The sequence below is a fragment of the Argiope bruennichi genome, chromosome 3, assembly GCF_947563725.1.
Source record: "Argiope bruennichi chromosome 3, qqArgBrue1.1, whole genome shotgun sequence".
Taxonomy (NCBI): domain Eukaryota; kingdom Metazoa; phylum Arthropoda; class Arachnida; order Araneae; family Araneidae; genus Argiope; species Argiope bruennichi.
The window spans coordinates 95,774,993-95,791,102 of record NC_079153.1 but is presented as its reverse complement, the minus strand read 5'-3'; the positions used below and the strand labels follow the sequence as shown (position 1 = coordinate 95,791,102).

Below are 16,110 nucleotides of genomic sequence, written 5' to 3'. Positions count from 1 at the left end.
TCTGCACTGGGAGGAAAATTCATATATTTAGGGAACGGCAGAAAGCTGCTGTCTAAATATTTTCGTTTTAATTTTCCGATGTTTTTTTAGTAGACGTTTGGTTATTTTTATTGCATCTGAACTCCTGATTAAATTATTTGTGGTTAGAGCTGAGTGGTATGCATTATTTTAAAAAAATCTTGTAATATACATATTTCATGGCAAAAAAAATATAAAAAAAACTATTTACAAAAATAAAATTTATCGTCTGAACAGTTTATTGTGTCTTACAGAAACAATTAATCATTGACCTACATAGTTGAATGTTATATAAGAATGCCATAGTGCATATATTTACCGTAAGTATAGAATATCAGTATCATCACAGGAAAAAAATTATTGTGTCTTAGAGAGAAATAAAATGGATTTTTCTCTAAGAGTCAAGTTTCTCTTTTGATTATCAAATACAATAAATCCGACGTTTCTTATTAATTTTTTATCCACAGAGATTCAAATTTGCTAGCCATATTAATGCATTTTGCTTTACTTCTGAATATTTATAAAAACACAACGATGTGGAAAATCCAGGTATTATGGTTTTCAAAAATGGTCTGAGATTTTAAAATGAATTATATTTATGATATGAGGCATAATTATTTTCTTAAATCATTAGCTTTAGAAAAGAACAAGATATTGTTTCTTATAGGGTTTAAAAAAAACATGAAACATTAGAATTTTTCTAAATGTGAGAAGAAAGATTTTTCGTTCTCATTAAAAGGCTACGTATATTCCATGTGATGTTATAATCCGGAAACAGTGTTAGATAAGACTCAAGTATAATGATTAAGATAATTTATACTTTAGATGGCAATTATTATCATCTGAATTTCTTACAATTTATGTTGGTCTGTAATAAACTGGGACAAAATTAAATATGACAAAATAAAACATAAAGGTTTGTGGCTATTTCGAAAAACTCTAGCTATTCTGTTCTTAAAACTAATGAATATAAATCCATCGTATATCGTATTAATATTTGACTGCTGTTTAACGTGATAACGACATTTGATTTAATATTTAATGAGGGTCACGGTGGCCTGGTGGTAAGGTCTTGGTTTCGGAACCGGAGAGTTTCAAGTTCGAGACCCGATTCCACCGAAGAACATTGATGTAAGCGGGTCTGGTGCACGTTAAACGTCCTTTCGCTGGTGTGGTGTGATGTGGAGAGGGTGGGCTTCCAGCTCAGGTGTTGTCCTCGTCATCTGTCCACCGTTCAAAATTACGAGGTCCGTCACAAAATACCCCTAGTGTTGCTTTAAAATAGGACGTTAATATAATTAAACTAAATTTAGTATTCAGTGACTATATTATATTAAAGATTTTCGTAACAAAAATGTAGCAGTCTATTTTTAAAAAATTAGAGGGGCCGCGGTGGTAAGGTCTCGGCTTATGAGCCGTAGAGTTTCAGGTTCGAGACCCGATTCCACAGAAGAACCGTCGTATAAGGGGGTCTGTTGCACGTTAAATCCGTCATGCCAAACGTTCTCCCGCTGGTGTGGTGTGGTGTGGAGAGGGGGTGCCAGCTCAGGTGTCGTCCTCGTCATCTGACAGCGGTTCAAAATTACGAGGTCCGTCCTAAAATAGCCCTAGTGTTGCTTTACAACGGAACGTTAATATAACTAAACTAAACTAAAAAATTAGTGATTTTAAGAAATTGGGTATTTTTCACACTTTTTTGCATGATATTCGAAACAATGAAAGATGTATTAAAAATTCTCTTTTTGAATTCAAAAATATTGTGATAATCTTACAAACAAACCAAATAGTTGAAGTTGAATTGTTGGTAGCTCATTTGTGTATAATACCTTCAATTAACTTATATGCTTAACTTCTCATAATACATTTCACAATCATGCCAATTTCTTTCTCCCATTGTAAATACACTAATACTTGAAAATCTAAAATTAATTTCTGTAACATGTGAAGGAAATATTGCAGCAATTTTATGCTGTATACATAATGTGATCATGCGTCTCGTTTTGAACGAGACACCTCATTTTTGTGTTGCCTATTCCTCTTACTCATATTCTACAATTTTAAGATGCTGGTGTTTATTCCTATAACTTTAAAAATACACCTTGTGAATAGCGCAGTTTGCACTAAATTACCTGGACCTTGTACCAAAAGCCATATCATACAATTCCATCCCCGAAAATCACGTTTGCAAGAAGAAAGCAACCCAGGTTACAGTTAAGAAGAACATATAAAATATGCAAGGATTTGTTAATTGCAAATGAGAAGTAAAAGTATTTGCTGAGTATTTACTTAAATCTAAAAACATCATACTGCAAAAAACAAGATATACAAGGAATATTTCAACCAAAATCCGTCTAATAAGACTTTCCCCAGATTTTCACACCAATGATTTCAATCGTACGAGATTTCGTTTAATTATTAAATATATTTTAAATCTTCCAAACACGAATGTACTTATGGAAAGGAATGAATAAACGGTGGACAAGCGGAAAGCTGCAATCACATTTCTCAAAGCATTATTAATTTCTAAAGTAAATATTTCCAAATCTTTTAAATCAATACCAAATGTATTTTAGCGAAATTGTTATTCAGAAAAATATAAGGCCCCTTTTTTCATATATTTATCATTATACTTCTTTTTATTAATAAATAAAAGTTATGATAAACTATAGTTGAATCGGCATACTATTATCAAAAATTCATTAAATGTCCCATTTTAATGATACAGAAGTGAATAAGCGTTAACGTTAAATATATGTTACTGTAAACGTATGAAAGTCATTACTTCTTAGAATAACTAGTGAATTTTATTAGTAAAAACTTATTAACTTTATTTGTTATTCTATGGAATAATGACTTATATTTTCATGAAATATCTAATAAATCATAATGAGATGTAAATAAATCTTGAAGTAATCCTGATAAATCATTAATGAGATATAAATAAATCCTGAAATAATTTTAATGAATCATAAAGAGATGTAAATAAATTTTGAAATAATTTTAATGAATTATAAAGAGATGTAAATAAATCGTGAAATAATCCTGATAAATCATAATGAGATGTAAATAAATACTGAAATAATCCTGATGAATCATAAAGAGATGTGAATAAATACTGAAATAATCCTAATTAATCATAATGGGACGTAAATAAATCCTGAAATAATTCTGATTAATCATAATGAGATGTAAATAAATACTGAAATAATTCAGATAAATCATAATGAGATGTAAATAAATACTGAAATAATCATGATAAATCCTAAAGAGATTATTTACATCTCTTTATGATTTATCACGATTATTTCATACATAAATTTCATTTTAATTTATCACATAATTTTTATTTAACACGATTATTTCATTAATAAACACTAAAATAATTCAGATCAATCTAATGAGATGTAAAAAATCCTGAAATAATCCTGATTTATCATAATGAGATGTAAAAAAATACTGAAATAATCGTGATAAATCTTAATGACATGCCAATTTATTCTGTGAAATAACGAATTTCACGTTTTAACGGAGACGTATACATCAACAACTCTCATAGATTGTAGACTCAACTTGAAAATAATATTTACTTACTTTCAAACATACCAACTACTTCCCAATTTCTGCAACTGAGTCGCCAATATTTCTTCTCCCAGGCTCAGCCTTTCCTTTGAGGATTTGGGCGCATACAAATTTCACACATCCCCAGCGAAATCTCTCACAAAATTCCACCTTAGATGTTTAATGCTGAACATTTTAAACCAAAAGATTCCGAGCTCGACAAACTATTTCCTAACCATTGATCTTTCCCGTAGAGCCTTCTCTCTCTCTCTCTTTCCTTTTGAAATAAATATAGATGACTCCCGACACTCCCATGGGTCACCCTCCTAGCTTTTTATTCATTGGTATTTTTCAAACTAGGATAGATGAGGTGCTTTGTTTTCGGGCCTCCCTGTTAATGGGTTCGACTCCCTGGCTAAGATTTTGGAGCATTGTTGTTTGAGATGTGATTTGACCTAGGATAAAAAAACTGGATATTTAATGTCTCCCCGGTGAAAATCTGGGATCATTGAGATGGGGGGTTGGTTCTTGATCGAAACTATTTTACTTTTTTATATGAGTTTTCTTTAACAAAAGAGATTTTTTGGACTAAAGTGAATACTTTAATGTGTTTGGATATAGTGTCAATGATTATAATGATTGAATACCCTTGTTTAAAATAAAGTTTTTTCGTTACATTGCCATCAGTAGCAGTCGTTTTTTACTTTTTTTTTTTCAAGATTTAGAGCTTTGAAAATTTCTGTGATTTGGAAATTTTCTAAAGTAAATCTTTTTTTGTTGTGAATTCTTTTTACTAATAGTTAATCTGCTAGATTTTCAGATTTTAAAATATTCATATATTCACTTGAGTAATCAAACTTAATGAATTCCAATTTCTTTTTTTTCTGTAGAAGCAATGAATACTTTTTTAAAAAATAGTTTGGGGGAAATTTGGAATCGATATGATTATTATTTACAATTGAAGAATTCACTAAATCTGACAGTATATTTAATCATCGCTTATATCAAAATATTATAGTTCAAATTAATAAACATAAATGTAGAATTTGATCATCTATTGAACATTTTCAGAATTTTCTAAGTTAACCCTCCAGCTGCGTATCCCGCAATTTACCCGGGTTAGAAGTAAGTCCATTTTCTGCTGCATCCCGCGTTTTTCGCAGTCTAAAATGTCTATTTTTATGATTATAGAATTTTATTATATTATAATATCGTGTAGCATATAGTATCAGTTCACTTTCTTTGTAAAATTGTTAAACTTATTTGCAAACATCGCATCTAAATAGTGGTTTTAAAGAATTACACAGTCAGAGTATTAAGGTGATAATTTTTCTATTTTTATTTTCACTTACTTTTTGTACGCTGGAATGGTATTTTTTCATAAATAATGGTTCGATTAATCGATGTAATATTAGGTTATTTAGCATCATATTCCTATTTGGCTATGAGAAACTACGTTGGTTCATCATGTGTTACTTTTTTAGATGGCTTGTCAGTGATTACATCAATTGTACCTTTCTTTGAAAACTTAGTGGCCTTTCATATTGACCTCAACTTAAAGATATATGCGTTTCGTGTGGATATCAAGAGATAATTTTCATTAAGAATGGTACATTCATCCCGATTGTTGAAGACCTACATTAATAGCATTTTTGTGAACGGTTGGTTAGAGTGATAAGATAGCAATATACCTTTTATGTACAAGCCAATCATAACTCGATATATGTCGTATGTTAGGTCAAGATGTTTGAGAAAACAATTTATTGTGTTTGTGGCAAAGACTTAGAGCTTGTGAACACAGGATTTCAAAATTTTTTAACTATAGCACATTGTGACTATAGCGCATTTTGAACAATAGCATATTATGAAATATAGCACATAGCAAAATCAGCGACTCAATTGCCAAGAGGGTCAATCGGGTGATTAAAGAGCTATTTGGTAGGTCTGATTTCCTGTAAAAGACCATTGAAATGTGCGTGTCCTATACAAGGCCCTTTCGTCTGCTTTGAGATTTGTCAAGGTATGAGGTTGATATAGTGTGGCGTGGGGTGACTGTGTTTCTATAAGCTTCTGGACGCCTAAGTATATCCAGAAGTCTTGGTGTGACATATTTTGATTGAACAAGTTACACTTATGCTCCTCGATTTCATCCTTTATTCTTATATCTTCTGATGAGACTAGGCTAAGCTATGTTATACCGATATAAAATTTCAATAAATCGTTATTAATGTATCATTATTTTAGTATGTTTAATGTTACGTTATTAATAAATCGGGTCTTTTTATTCGATTCTTCATTAATTCAAATCTTTCAGCATGTGTTAATTGATTTTAAATCTTCATTCTAAAAAGTACCCCATTTCACAGTAGTCATAAATCAACAATTATGCTCCAATCTACTTTATAGCATTAAAGAGTTTTACATTAGTTTTAACATGGACTGATATAATATATTAAAGTTTAATTATATCCTAGATTAGTCTTTTTGAATTGTCAGTTAAATTACAGGTTTTATCTGAAATTACAGCTTTTTTTCCTTCTTAAACTGCCATAAAAATGTGAGTAAGAAATTTCTGGAAAAACTCATTCCAAATAACATTCTCGAAACAGCAAGAAGTAATCATATTAAAATGCACCTGTTTTGCATCTGTAGAATTAAGCTGGACATTTCCCTTCATAAATTCCATCATAAAAGCTTGCCAGAAGAAAAAAAAATCATCCCTCTTTCTTTTAACACCTTTGTTTTATAGCAAACATTTCTGAAAGAGAAACATTTCATACCAAACTTCAGGAGCTTGAATCATTCCAACAGCTTAACCCTAAACTATAATCAAAGTCTCTAGACGCCTCTTCTGATAAATGGGGCTCGCCCACACTCCAAAATTAAATCTGATGACCCCCTAAACACGTCCCGGGGTTAATTTCCACTGAGATTTATCACCAAATTCTTTACTTTAAATGACCCACTTAAAGGAGATCTGCCTCAGACACGGTTGCAGTGGAATGAGGGGTCTCTGAAGCTAAGAGACTTTTGTTCCTACCCCCCCCTCCTCCAAACCTTTTGATTCTCTCCAGTCCACCCCCTTCCTCCTTGGTGTGATGGGTTTTCTGTTAATTTTGCCAACCGATTTCTTAAAGGCCACATCCCTAAGATAAAGATGAGGTCTACTGAATCCTAATTTTCCTGTTATTGTTTCAAAGCAGACGATTTTCGACGAAATGGATTCGTCTGGGATGCAGCTGAGGTGGTGTTTTGATGGATGGGGTGGAGAGAAGGAATGAGCCTATACAGAAAAGCATTTGTGGAACAAATGGCGGTGCTTTTTATTTTTATAGCAAAACAGCCTATTCCGCGTGGCATAAGCGTTATTGAAGTTTTGACGTTGATAATAAGAAAATCCTAGATAAAATTGCTAGTTTAGTTTAATTTTTATAAATTAACTTAAGTGGGACATTTGCTAACAAAATAGAATTAAATTACAGTTATTTGCTTTCGTTGTATTCTGAAATGGGAATGAGCATTTCAGTTTTTTCAGATTTCAAACTCAAATCTAATTTGATTGTGCCGTCCAATCTAATTTGTTTGTGCCGACAATAATCGGCTGGATTCTATATATCTAATTTAATGCTTTTTAGTTCATACTTTTGTGAATGATTTCAAACTATTTTAAATTGTTTCAATTCGTGCAAAATGAATCAAATACAAGAGCCCCTTTGTTAAAAATATGATTTTTGATAAATTGAAAGTGATTGAAATCACTACCATAAAATTTGTATGAATACTTCTTGTATTTAAAATACATACAATTCAATATTCAATATATTTTTTGGGAAATAATTGGGACTCATTAGGTGTTTCAATGGAATATGAGTAAAGAATTTTTTTAAAATTTTAAATCGCATTATAATACAGTTGTGGATCAGATATAACAGTTTTGATAATGCAGGCCTTAATCAATTAGGTCTCAACCAAATCAGCACTAGAAAATTTGTGTGTGCGTTCTTTTTTATTTTTTAATCAAAGAATTATTTATTAATAAAACTTTTTATTGAAACTATTGTTTTTATTTCTTAATGAAATTTCATTTGGGTAATTCGTAAGAATTCGATGTTGACAATCTTAATTATCAAATTTTCAATAGCATTATAATTATAAAAGTGTATCAGATACAATAGAACTTCGATTATCCGGGCTTCAAATAATGGAGTTCTCACACAAGCTGGTACCAGAAAATCGAATTGAGTGCTTTTAAAATAAAATCACCGAATTCTTCAGAAAAGTATCTGAGAATTTGCATTAAAGAGAGTCAATTTTAAACGAGCAAAGACATGTAAAATGTTTTATAAGGAAGGGAAGGGGTGGGGTAATATTAACATATAATTATATGTTATATAATATTAAAAAATTAATAATTAAAATCTTATTATATAATATATGATTTAGAAAAAATAATAATGGTGCAGTTACATTCTTATCTCTTTCCATTATTTTGAATAAATAATGAATTTTCAATTTTTTTTTTTTGTGAGCAAACTCTATGTATTTTCATAAAAAAATGGCACTGTAAAGGTACCTATGTTTTTCTTGTTGTTGAGCAACAAAAACAATCTTTTAGGTAAGAAAGACTCTGAATGATTATTGAGCAGATGTTATGAAAGCGGCAACCTTTGCATGTTATAAAAATTAATGAATGTTCTAAAACTCCGTGTGAAATGTTTGATAACCAGTAAAAGGGGCTGTTAAAATATAATTATGTTGCAATAATTGCGAATTTACTTTTAAAAATTCAATGAAACAATTTTGGAAAACCTCCTTCAAGAAAAAGAAAATCATGATTTTAAATTTTGTCTCTGTTGACTGAAGTTTGATCCTTGATAAATATTGAATATACGTTTCTCTATTTCATAATTTTTAATTTAATCTCTATTGATTGAACTTTTATCCAAGATGAATTATTACGGCTTGAATAATCGCAGTCCTTTTGTATGACTTTAAATTTAAACTATGTAAGTTTTTTTATACAAATCAATACTTTTCACGATATAATTAAAATATTTACGATTTATGAGAAAACATTTGATTAATGTTCCCGGGATTTCTTCATCTTTCCAATATTTACTTATAAGAAAAATTTAGATATCCTTTATTAATAATATACTAGCATTTCATGTTTTACATTTGTATATTATAGAATATAGATTTAATAACTTATTTAAATACTGATCGTAAAAGAATTGCTTTTTAACGGATTTAATATTTCATGTATACAGTCTTACCTCAATTAATACCTGTTTTAGAATATTTCTTACAGTAAATAAAATATTATTTTGCTCTAAAGAAAATGTACGGCACTTCATGCAGCTGTAAACATTCATTATTAACCACAAGTTGGTAAAAAGTACACATAATTACATTGCAGTGTAGAAAAAAAATTTCGCATATAATTATTTATTTTGAAATATAGTTTTCTACGATCAAAATAAATCTATAATCTTAGTTATTTTGTTTAATATCTGTGTTTAAATTTTGGAGACAAAGAACCGAGCTTCATATTGGAATATTAGTATTTTATAAAAATTTACAGCCATTGCTTTATTATTTTCACAAATTCCGAAGCATAAGTGTGTAAATTGCTTAGCAAATAAACTGGTTTATAATTCCAATATCTATAATAATAAGTTTAATTTATTTGTATTATGTTTTAATTATCTAGATTAGAAATTACCCATGAATTATTTGCCTAAATAATACTTATAACCATATTAAAAGTACTGATGCAACTACGCACGGATGTAATAAAAATAAGTATGGCTTACGACTGTGGTCAAACATGGCGCATATTTGGCTCAGTAAAGTAGCTTATACTATCGAAACAACAGCTCATAATTAAATGGAGTATTTTAAATTTTATCAGGGAAAATAAGTGGAAGTTAAAAATGTGACATGAATTGTGCATAACAAGTTCGTTTATTTTTGATTCAGCAAAATTCCGTGGAAATATGTCATTTGCTGTGCAAGATATATATTTAAAGCTTCCATTTTTAACTTCGGTGTGACTAACAGAAAAGTTAGATTCTTGAAACAATTTTTGCTGAAGTTGCTAAAAATTGGGGTACCGATAACTAACTTTTAGAAAAGAAAAGTATTGGTACGATTAATGTCCCTAACTTTATCTGTTTGTAGCACAATTTCAAAAAGTCAGATTGCTAATGTCATGAAATCAGCTACTTTTTTTCCCCATTCCGGGTCTTTTCAAATCTCTTACGTCTAGGCAGCGTTTATGCCTTTTAATATGTATTGAATTAAAATTTAAATAAAGTGTCCCAAGCTTTAAAATGTCTGATATGCCCAATATTTTCAAAAGACTTGAACTAATTATTAAGTAGAAGGGAGCGTATATTTCTCAAAATCCTTTCGACATATTATGAAAACTAAAAAATATTAAGAAGATATATTTAATGGGATGCACATTTATCTTGTATATTTTAAAAACACATGTTCTGCAACTGATTAGTTTAGGTAGCATATTTGTACATAATTAATTATATCTTACGAATTCTTTGATAACTTATTTATAAAATTACTTTGAATTTTTCAATGAAATCTATTAAAATTACTATTCTCAGCAATTATAAGAGATGAATGTGTGTCTCTCTCTTTCAAAGGCTTTCTTTCAAAAAATCATATTAATTTATTTAGAAAAATGTTTAAAATTTGACTGATAGATTTCTTTTTTTATCTCATTTATGACTTTGCGTTATACATTTTTAAATTGGTCTTAAGCATATCTAAATCCGTTGAAAATGAGTAGCTTCATAATTTCTAAACCCGAAATCAATCAAAAAGGTTCTTGGCAATTTATTTTCTTTATTTCGCTTTCATCTGTCGATAGAAGAAAAATTCATGATGAATCAGTGATAATTAAGCCATAAGTCTTTCAATCAAAATCTTTGCATATAAAATTATTATCGCACTATTTATTTAAACTATGATAATTTGATTTTTAATCTTCATTAATTTTACTTATTCATCTTAACATTTTATGCTAGTCAATAATTTTATATTTAATTAGCAAATTTTAAACTATCTTCACTTCACGGTATTAGGATATCAAATTGAAATTGCATTTCATTTGCATCAAGTCCTTTTTAAGCAATTTAATTAACCATAATTTAATTTAAAATGTTTAGAAAAATTTTAAGTGTAGTTGTGACATATAGAATAAAATGTTTTTATAATACAACAAGGTTTCATTAGGAAATAATGACCATTAAAGGTTCTTTGAAAGCTAATTAAGAAAGAATAAATTAAACTGCAGAAGTTTAATGGAATACAAATTTACTATAGTATTACAATACAGTTACTTGATTAACCAAATGAAAATACACAAACTTGACTTCTGGTGTTTTTTTATTGTCATCTTGAGCAATGCTATTTTATTTTAATACGAAACTTAGGTTGGTTAAGTTATAGTTCATATTATTGTTTTAAACTTTCCGAAGGCAGGGATAGCTTGGTTTGTTGAGCTTTGGATTCGTGTCCCTTTTGTTGCGAGTTCGAACCCCGCCGGCTGAAGATTCTCTGTGTGTGGTGGTGGCTGGCGCACGTATAAATCTGTCGTGTTCACAAAGTCCTCTATGTCGGGAGTAATACCACTGGGGGTACTGGATCAAGGGGGATCGTTCTCTGATTCAGGTCTAAATTACAATCCGCGGATGAGTGAATGAAACCCGCCCCATGAAAAGGGTTGTGATGTGTGCGTAGCTAAGTCGTACTCTTGGCCATAGATGGTGCTACTGAAAAAGAAGAAACGCACTCTTGGATTAAAATTACTAACTTCTAAAGTCAGTGGGCTTGTCTATGACAAGTGCCATTAGAAACAAAAACAAACTTTCCGATTATCTGTGGTTTCTACGTCACCTAATTTTCCTGATAGTCAGGATTGATTGTAGATGCGAAATAAAATATAAACATTTTCACAATTTTTAAAAACATACTTTTATTATTAAGGCAGTAAATCATAAACTCTTTATTTAAATTACTGTCTTCTTTTTAACCTTATAATTATTTTTTCTCTAATTAACTATCAGGTGGCGGCACTATTAAAGATCAAAATTTAATTTAACTAATTATTAATTGATAATTTAGCCCTGAAAACAGGAAAAAGTATATTTTTATAAAGAGCAAATGTACAAATTTTTAAACTTTTAGCACATCGGAAAGTAAAAGATAAGCGATAAGAAATTTCCATTTCCACACATATGAAGCAAGTCAAGTTAAACAAAAGGGTTTAAAAACTATGAATGAAAAATAAAACATTATTATAAATTTTAACAAGCTTTCAATATCCTTTAAACACAAAAATGAAAAAAATATTAGAGATAGCATATAAATTTATATTTTCTTACAATTGAATTTAAAATATTTATATTATTTTTCTAGATCACCACCCTGGTGTTGGCTATCCTCATTGTGAAGAGGACCATATTAATCATAACGCTGACAGGTAAATGATTTATAAATTTTTATCCCTAATGATTGATTACATTTCAAAGAAAGTTGTCTCCTCGAGTTCATTTCATATGTAAGAATTATTTTACATATTAACATTGATGCAATGCATTCAAATAAGATAAAATTGATGCATCGTTAGAAATGTAATGCATGATATGTAAAAAAAAGGCAAAAATGTTTCGTAAAAATAAGCCAAATGTTTTATAAAAGTAACAAAAGTGGTTTTTTTTTTTTTTTTTTTTTTAAACATAGTTCAAGACTTGTGTTCTTTGTTCAAGCAGTTCATTTTGCGCAATCAACATCTATTTCTCAATCTTTTTGGTCCTTGTGTTGTTTGAGAATTTTAAATTGACTTCCTATTGAGAATTTTACATATTTTATCATTTAGCAGCTTATATAATATATGTATGATCAATTTCTATTTCTTGATTATCTTTTTCTTTCTCAGTCTAAGCCTTCAAAGTTTCATTTCTCCAGAGAATTTTGCAAAAAAAGTATTTTATTATTATTTAATTAAAATTTTTGCTTTCTTTACCATTTTTATATAGTAAAAAAAAAAGGAAGACGCGTTAAAAATTCTGAAAAATCCAAAAACATTCTCAAAAATATGTAACTAGCCTTAAACGCATTTGTCATCAAGAATTTTCTAAAAATATGACGACATTTAAAAAAAAACATATTGATTTTTGCTATCTTATTCGAAATAAAGTGCTTTAGCCAGAAATGCAAATATATCAATTAATATGGTGTTTTATTTAATTATTTTATTACATTTATTGATCTTATAATAAAATTTATTTCAGACGCACAACCTCAGTAAAAAAAAAAAAAAAATATTCCTATGGCATCATATACCAGATAAAGTGCTATTCCTAATTATTCTGAGTTACTAATCGAAATAATGCAGTTGCCCTGTGAACACAATACACGACACTGTTCACATCACTTCAGACTGTCAGAATGGACACTCAATTAATCTTGGTCTGATGTACGTATGTACCCGAAAGGATATTATTTCTTCTTCTATGACGAAAACTAATATCTCTTTTGCCCTTCTGTAATGATATAACTAGTAATAACAAAATAATAGGCAACTATGTTTTGTTTTGTTTATAATTTTCTTTATATTCCAGTTTGTGTAAAGAATAGAATAATTCACTTTGTGTTTAACTATTATTTGACCATGGTAAAATAATTTCTTATTTTTTTATAGAATAGACTCGAATAAGATTTTTCCCTCACTTGTCCATCCAATTGTCGAAAAAAAATCGTTAGATATATTTGTTTTATATGTATATTGGCAATTAATGCGTAAAACATAATTTTCGATGCGCGTGTAATGTCTTGAGAAGGAAAATATAGTTTTAAAGACACACAAGATATTTATTTACAGACATAGACACAATTAAAATTAAACATAAATAAAAAACAGGTTTAACATTTTAAAATCTTTGGGGTTTTCAAAACCAAACTAATTTAAAATCTCTAAATATAAAGAGAGTTCAGGATTCGGCCATCACACAGTGCAAAAAACCAAAGACTCTTTTCTCTCGTCTCATTTTTTTTTTTTTTTTATCATCGAAGCCTAGCTCACTTCAGTTGAAGTTCCAATAAGGCTGAAGAGGTTCGAACAAATTCGGCTCCAGAGCGACTTGATTTCAACTGAGCGGAGGACGGTACACGCGTTTGATTATACAAAAACATGTATAGAAGCTATTTATATTTATTGTTTTGAAAGATACTTCAGAAGAGATTATGGCTATAGTGATATTTGTGAACTTTTTTATCTGATCTTTGTAGTACTTAAAATTAATTTTCAGCATGGCTCTAGTTCGCCTCAAAGAAATTATTTTACGTGGAGTAGTATATTATTAGATTATGGCTACAATAATATCTGTTAAAATTTTTATCTAATCTTTCTACTGTTAAAAATTAACTTTTAGAAAGACTCTAGTCCGCCTCAAAGAAATTATTTATCATGGAGTAGGTTATTACAATATGATGTACTAGTGATATCTCATTTTCATAATACGGAAGGATATATAAATTATAATTGTTTCCTTTCAATCTACCGGTCTTGCCCTAGACTGCAGATTATTATAAAATCATTATATAAGTACATATGTAATCGCCTATGTATGAAAGGCATCCTTATATAAAATACCTAGGCATTTTATAGGATGCCGGATGTAAACTGACCGGCAATATATAAAACTATTTAGCATATCATAGGTTTCCAGGAGAATGCCAAATATCAAACCGACAAAGTGTGAAATCCATCACCGATGCAAGAGAAAGCACCTATTTCAAAGAAAATTAGTGGGTACTTTTTCTTAAAAAAATCAGTAATGCACATGCAGGCTCAAAGTGTCATTAGAAAGTTCACATCTTCTGTGACTATATTAGTAAAGATGATGAAAACAATAGATTCTGTTTGATTTTAATTTAATTAATTTTTGAAATTATAGAGGTATTCGAATTTTTTTCATATTTTTTACCTGAATAGTAAGTGCCATGATATGATTCTTCCTTCTTCGAGCTGTCCTTTATCTAAAAGTTATATTATACCCGCACTTCTTAACAAACTTGTTACAAAAATATCTGCGAGTTTCTACCTAACTTTCTAATTATTGTTATATAATTTGCTAGTGTCAATGCTAGAGAAAAATAATTTTGTTAATACACAATAATTCTATAGTTTCCAAACAGATATTCAAGGCAATTGGCTTCATTACAAATGAAGGTTATGCATTTGCATATTTTCATAATTTAATTATTTTCTTATGATAAGATAGCACAAAATTTTCATCTCTGTTTTTCCGTACAAGTTGCAGAAGAAGGATGCAACAGAGTTCTATATTAAGAATTCACTTATTTACTGAAATATACGGAAATATTCGAAAATATTGCATGCAGATAGGGGTTAAAGTTAGTTCACAGTTTTATAAAGAAAAGCGGAGAAAAATCATTGAATGCTAGAACTTTATTAAAAATTTTATACGCATAAAACAATAATACTGTATTTCTTTTTCACAGGTATCACGTCACGTACCCCACGTCGACGCTCCCCAACCGCAGCTGCAGCAGCAGTAGCAGCATGCTGCGTCGGCCGCTTTCCGCCAATCAGTTCGCCCATTCCCATTTCCAGCTGCGAAAGTCCAACACGAGGCAGTGCAGCTGGAAGTGCACAGCCTTGGCCTTCATATTCGTCACTGTAGCACTCACAGCCGCGCTTGCCTTCTTCCTAAGTGAGTGTCTATGCTATTATTTCTTCTCACAATTATTTATTTACAATAGCAAATTAAATTCTTAAAAAATGCCCTCTTAATTAAATCTAGAAAACCAAACAAAGTCAATATGAATATTCAATCATATAATTTCTTAGTAAATCTGAAACAATTATTATATCTGTCAGAACAAGAAGCGTGGACCAAATGATAATAATACGGAAGTTATTCAGAATGTAAATTTTCCTAAAAGATAAAAATGTAAAAAGCACAAAACAGGACATAAGTCAAACAAATGAGTTGGCGCCAATCTATGCGGCAGCTATAACTCCCCTATTGGTTGTATTAATGTCGTTATAGCGTGCGAATATGTCCGCTTTCATTTGTTTTTCCTTTCGACTTCGAGGCTACGTCCTTGCTAAAATTTTTAAATACCCTGAAAGTTGAAATCCATCGTTAGTTCATAACAAGAAATGAGGGCGCATAGTGATTTTGTTGTGTTGATCACCGACTACGCATACAGTTAAGTTATTTTAAAGAAATCTGCTGCAGTAGTTTCATTTGCAACTGTTTGACATCCACCCTTATTCCTGACTTTGCTCTTAGCAACTTCCACCTATTCTTGAACTATACAAAAATTCATTTCTGTCACCATTTTCCTACAGATGAAGATATGCAGGCAATTGTATTGCGCTGACTTCATTTTCAGGGGACAGACTTCAATGATAATAGACTACAAAAACTTATCCCAAGATATGACAAGTGTTACAATTTCAGTGGTTATAATGTTGAG

The 16,110-nt window shown here is 29.9% G+C and overlaps 1 protein-coding gene across 1 annotated transcript in view; it reads left to right on the top strand.

Annotated features, from left to right (window-relative positions):
- The window catches only part of LOC129963438 (teneurin-m-like), a 618,667-nt gene that overhangs the window by 428,383 nt on the left and 174,174 nt on the right, over window positions 1–16,110 (top strand). The window contains exons 5-6 of the mRNA XM_056077801.1: window positions 12,019–12,082; window positions 15,127–15,338. Coding sequence (XP_055933776.1) covers window positions 12,019–12,082; window positions 15,127–15,338 — 276 coding nt within the window. The remainder of the gene's footprint in view (window positions 1–12,018; window positions 12,083–15,126; window positions 15,339–16,110) is intronic.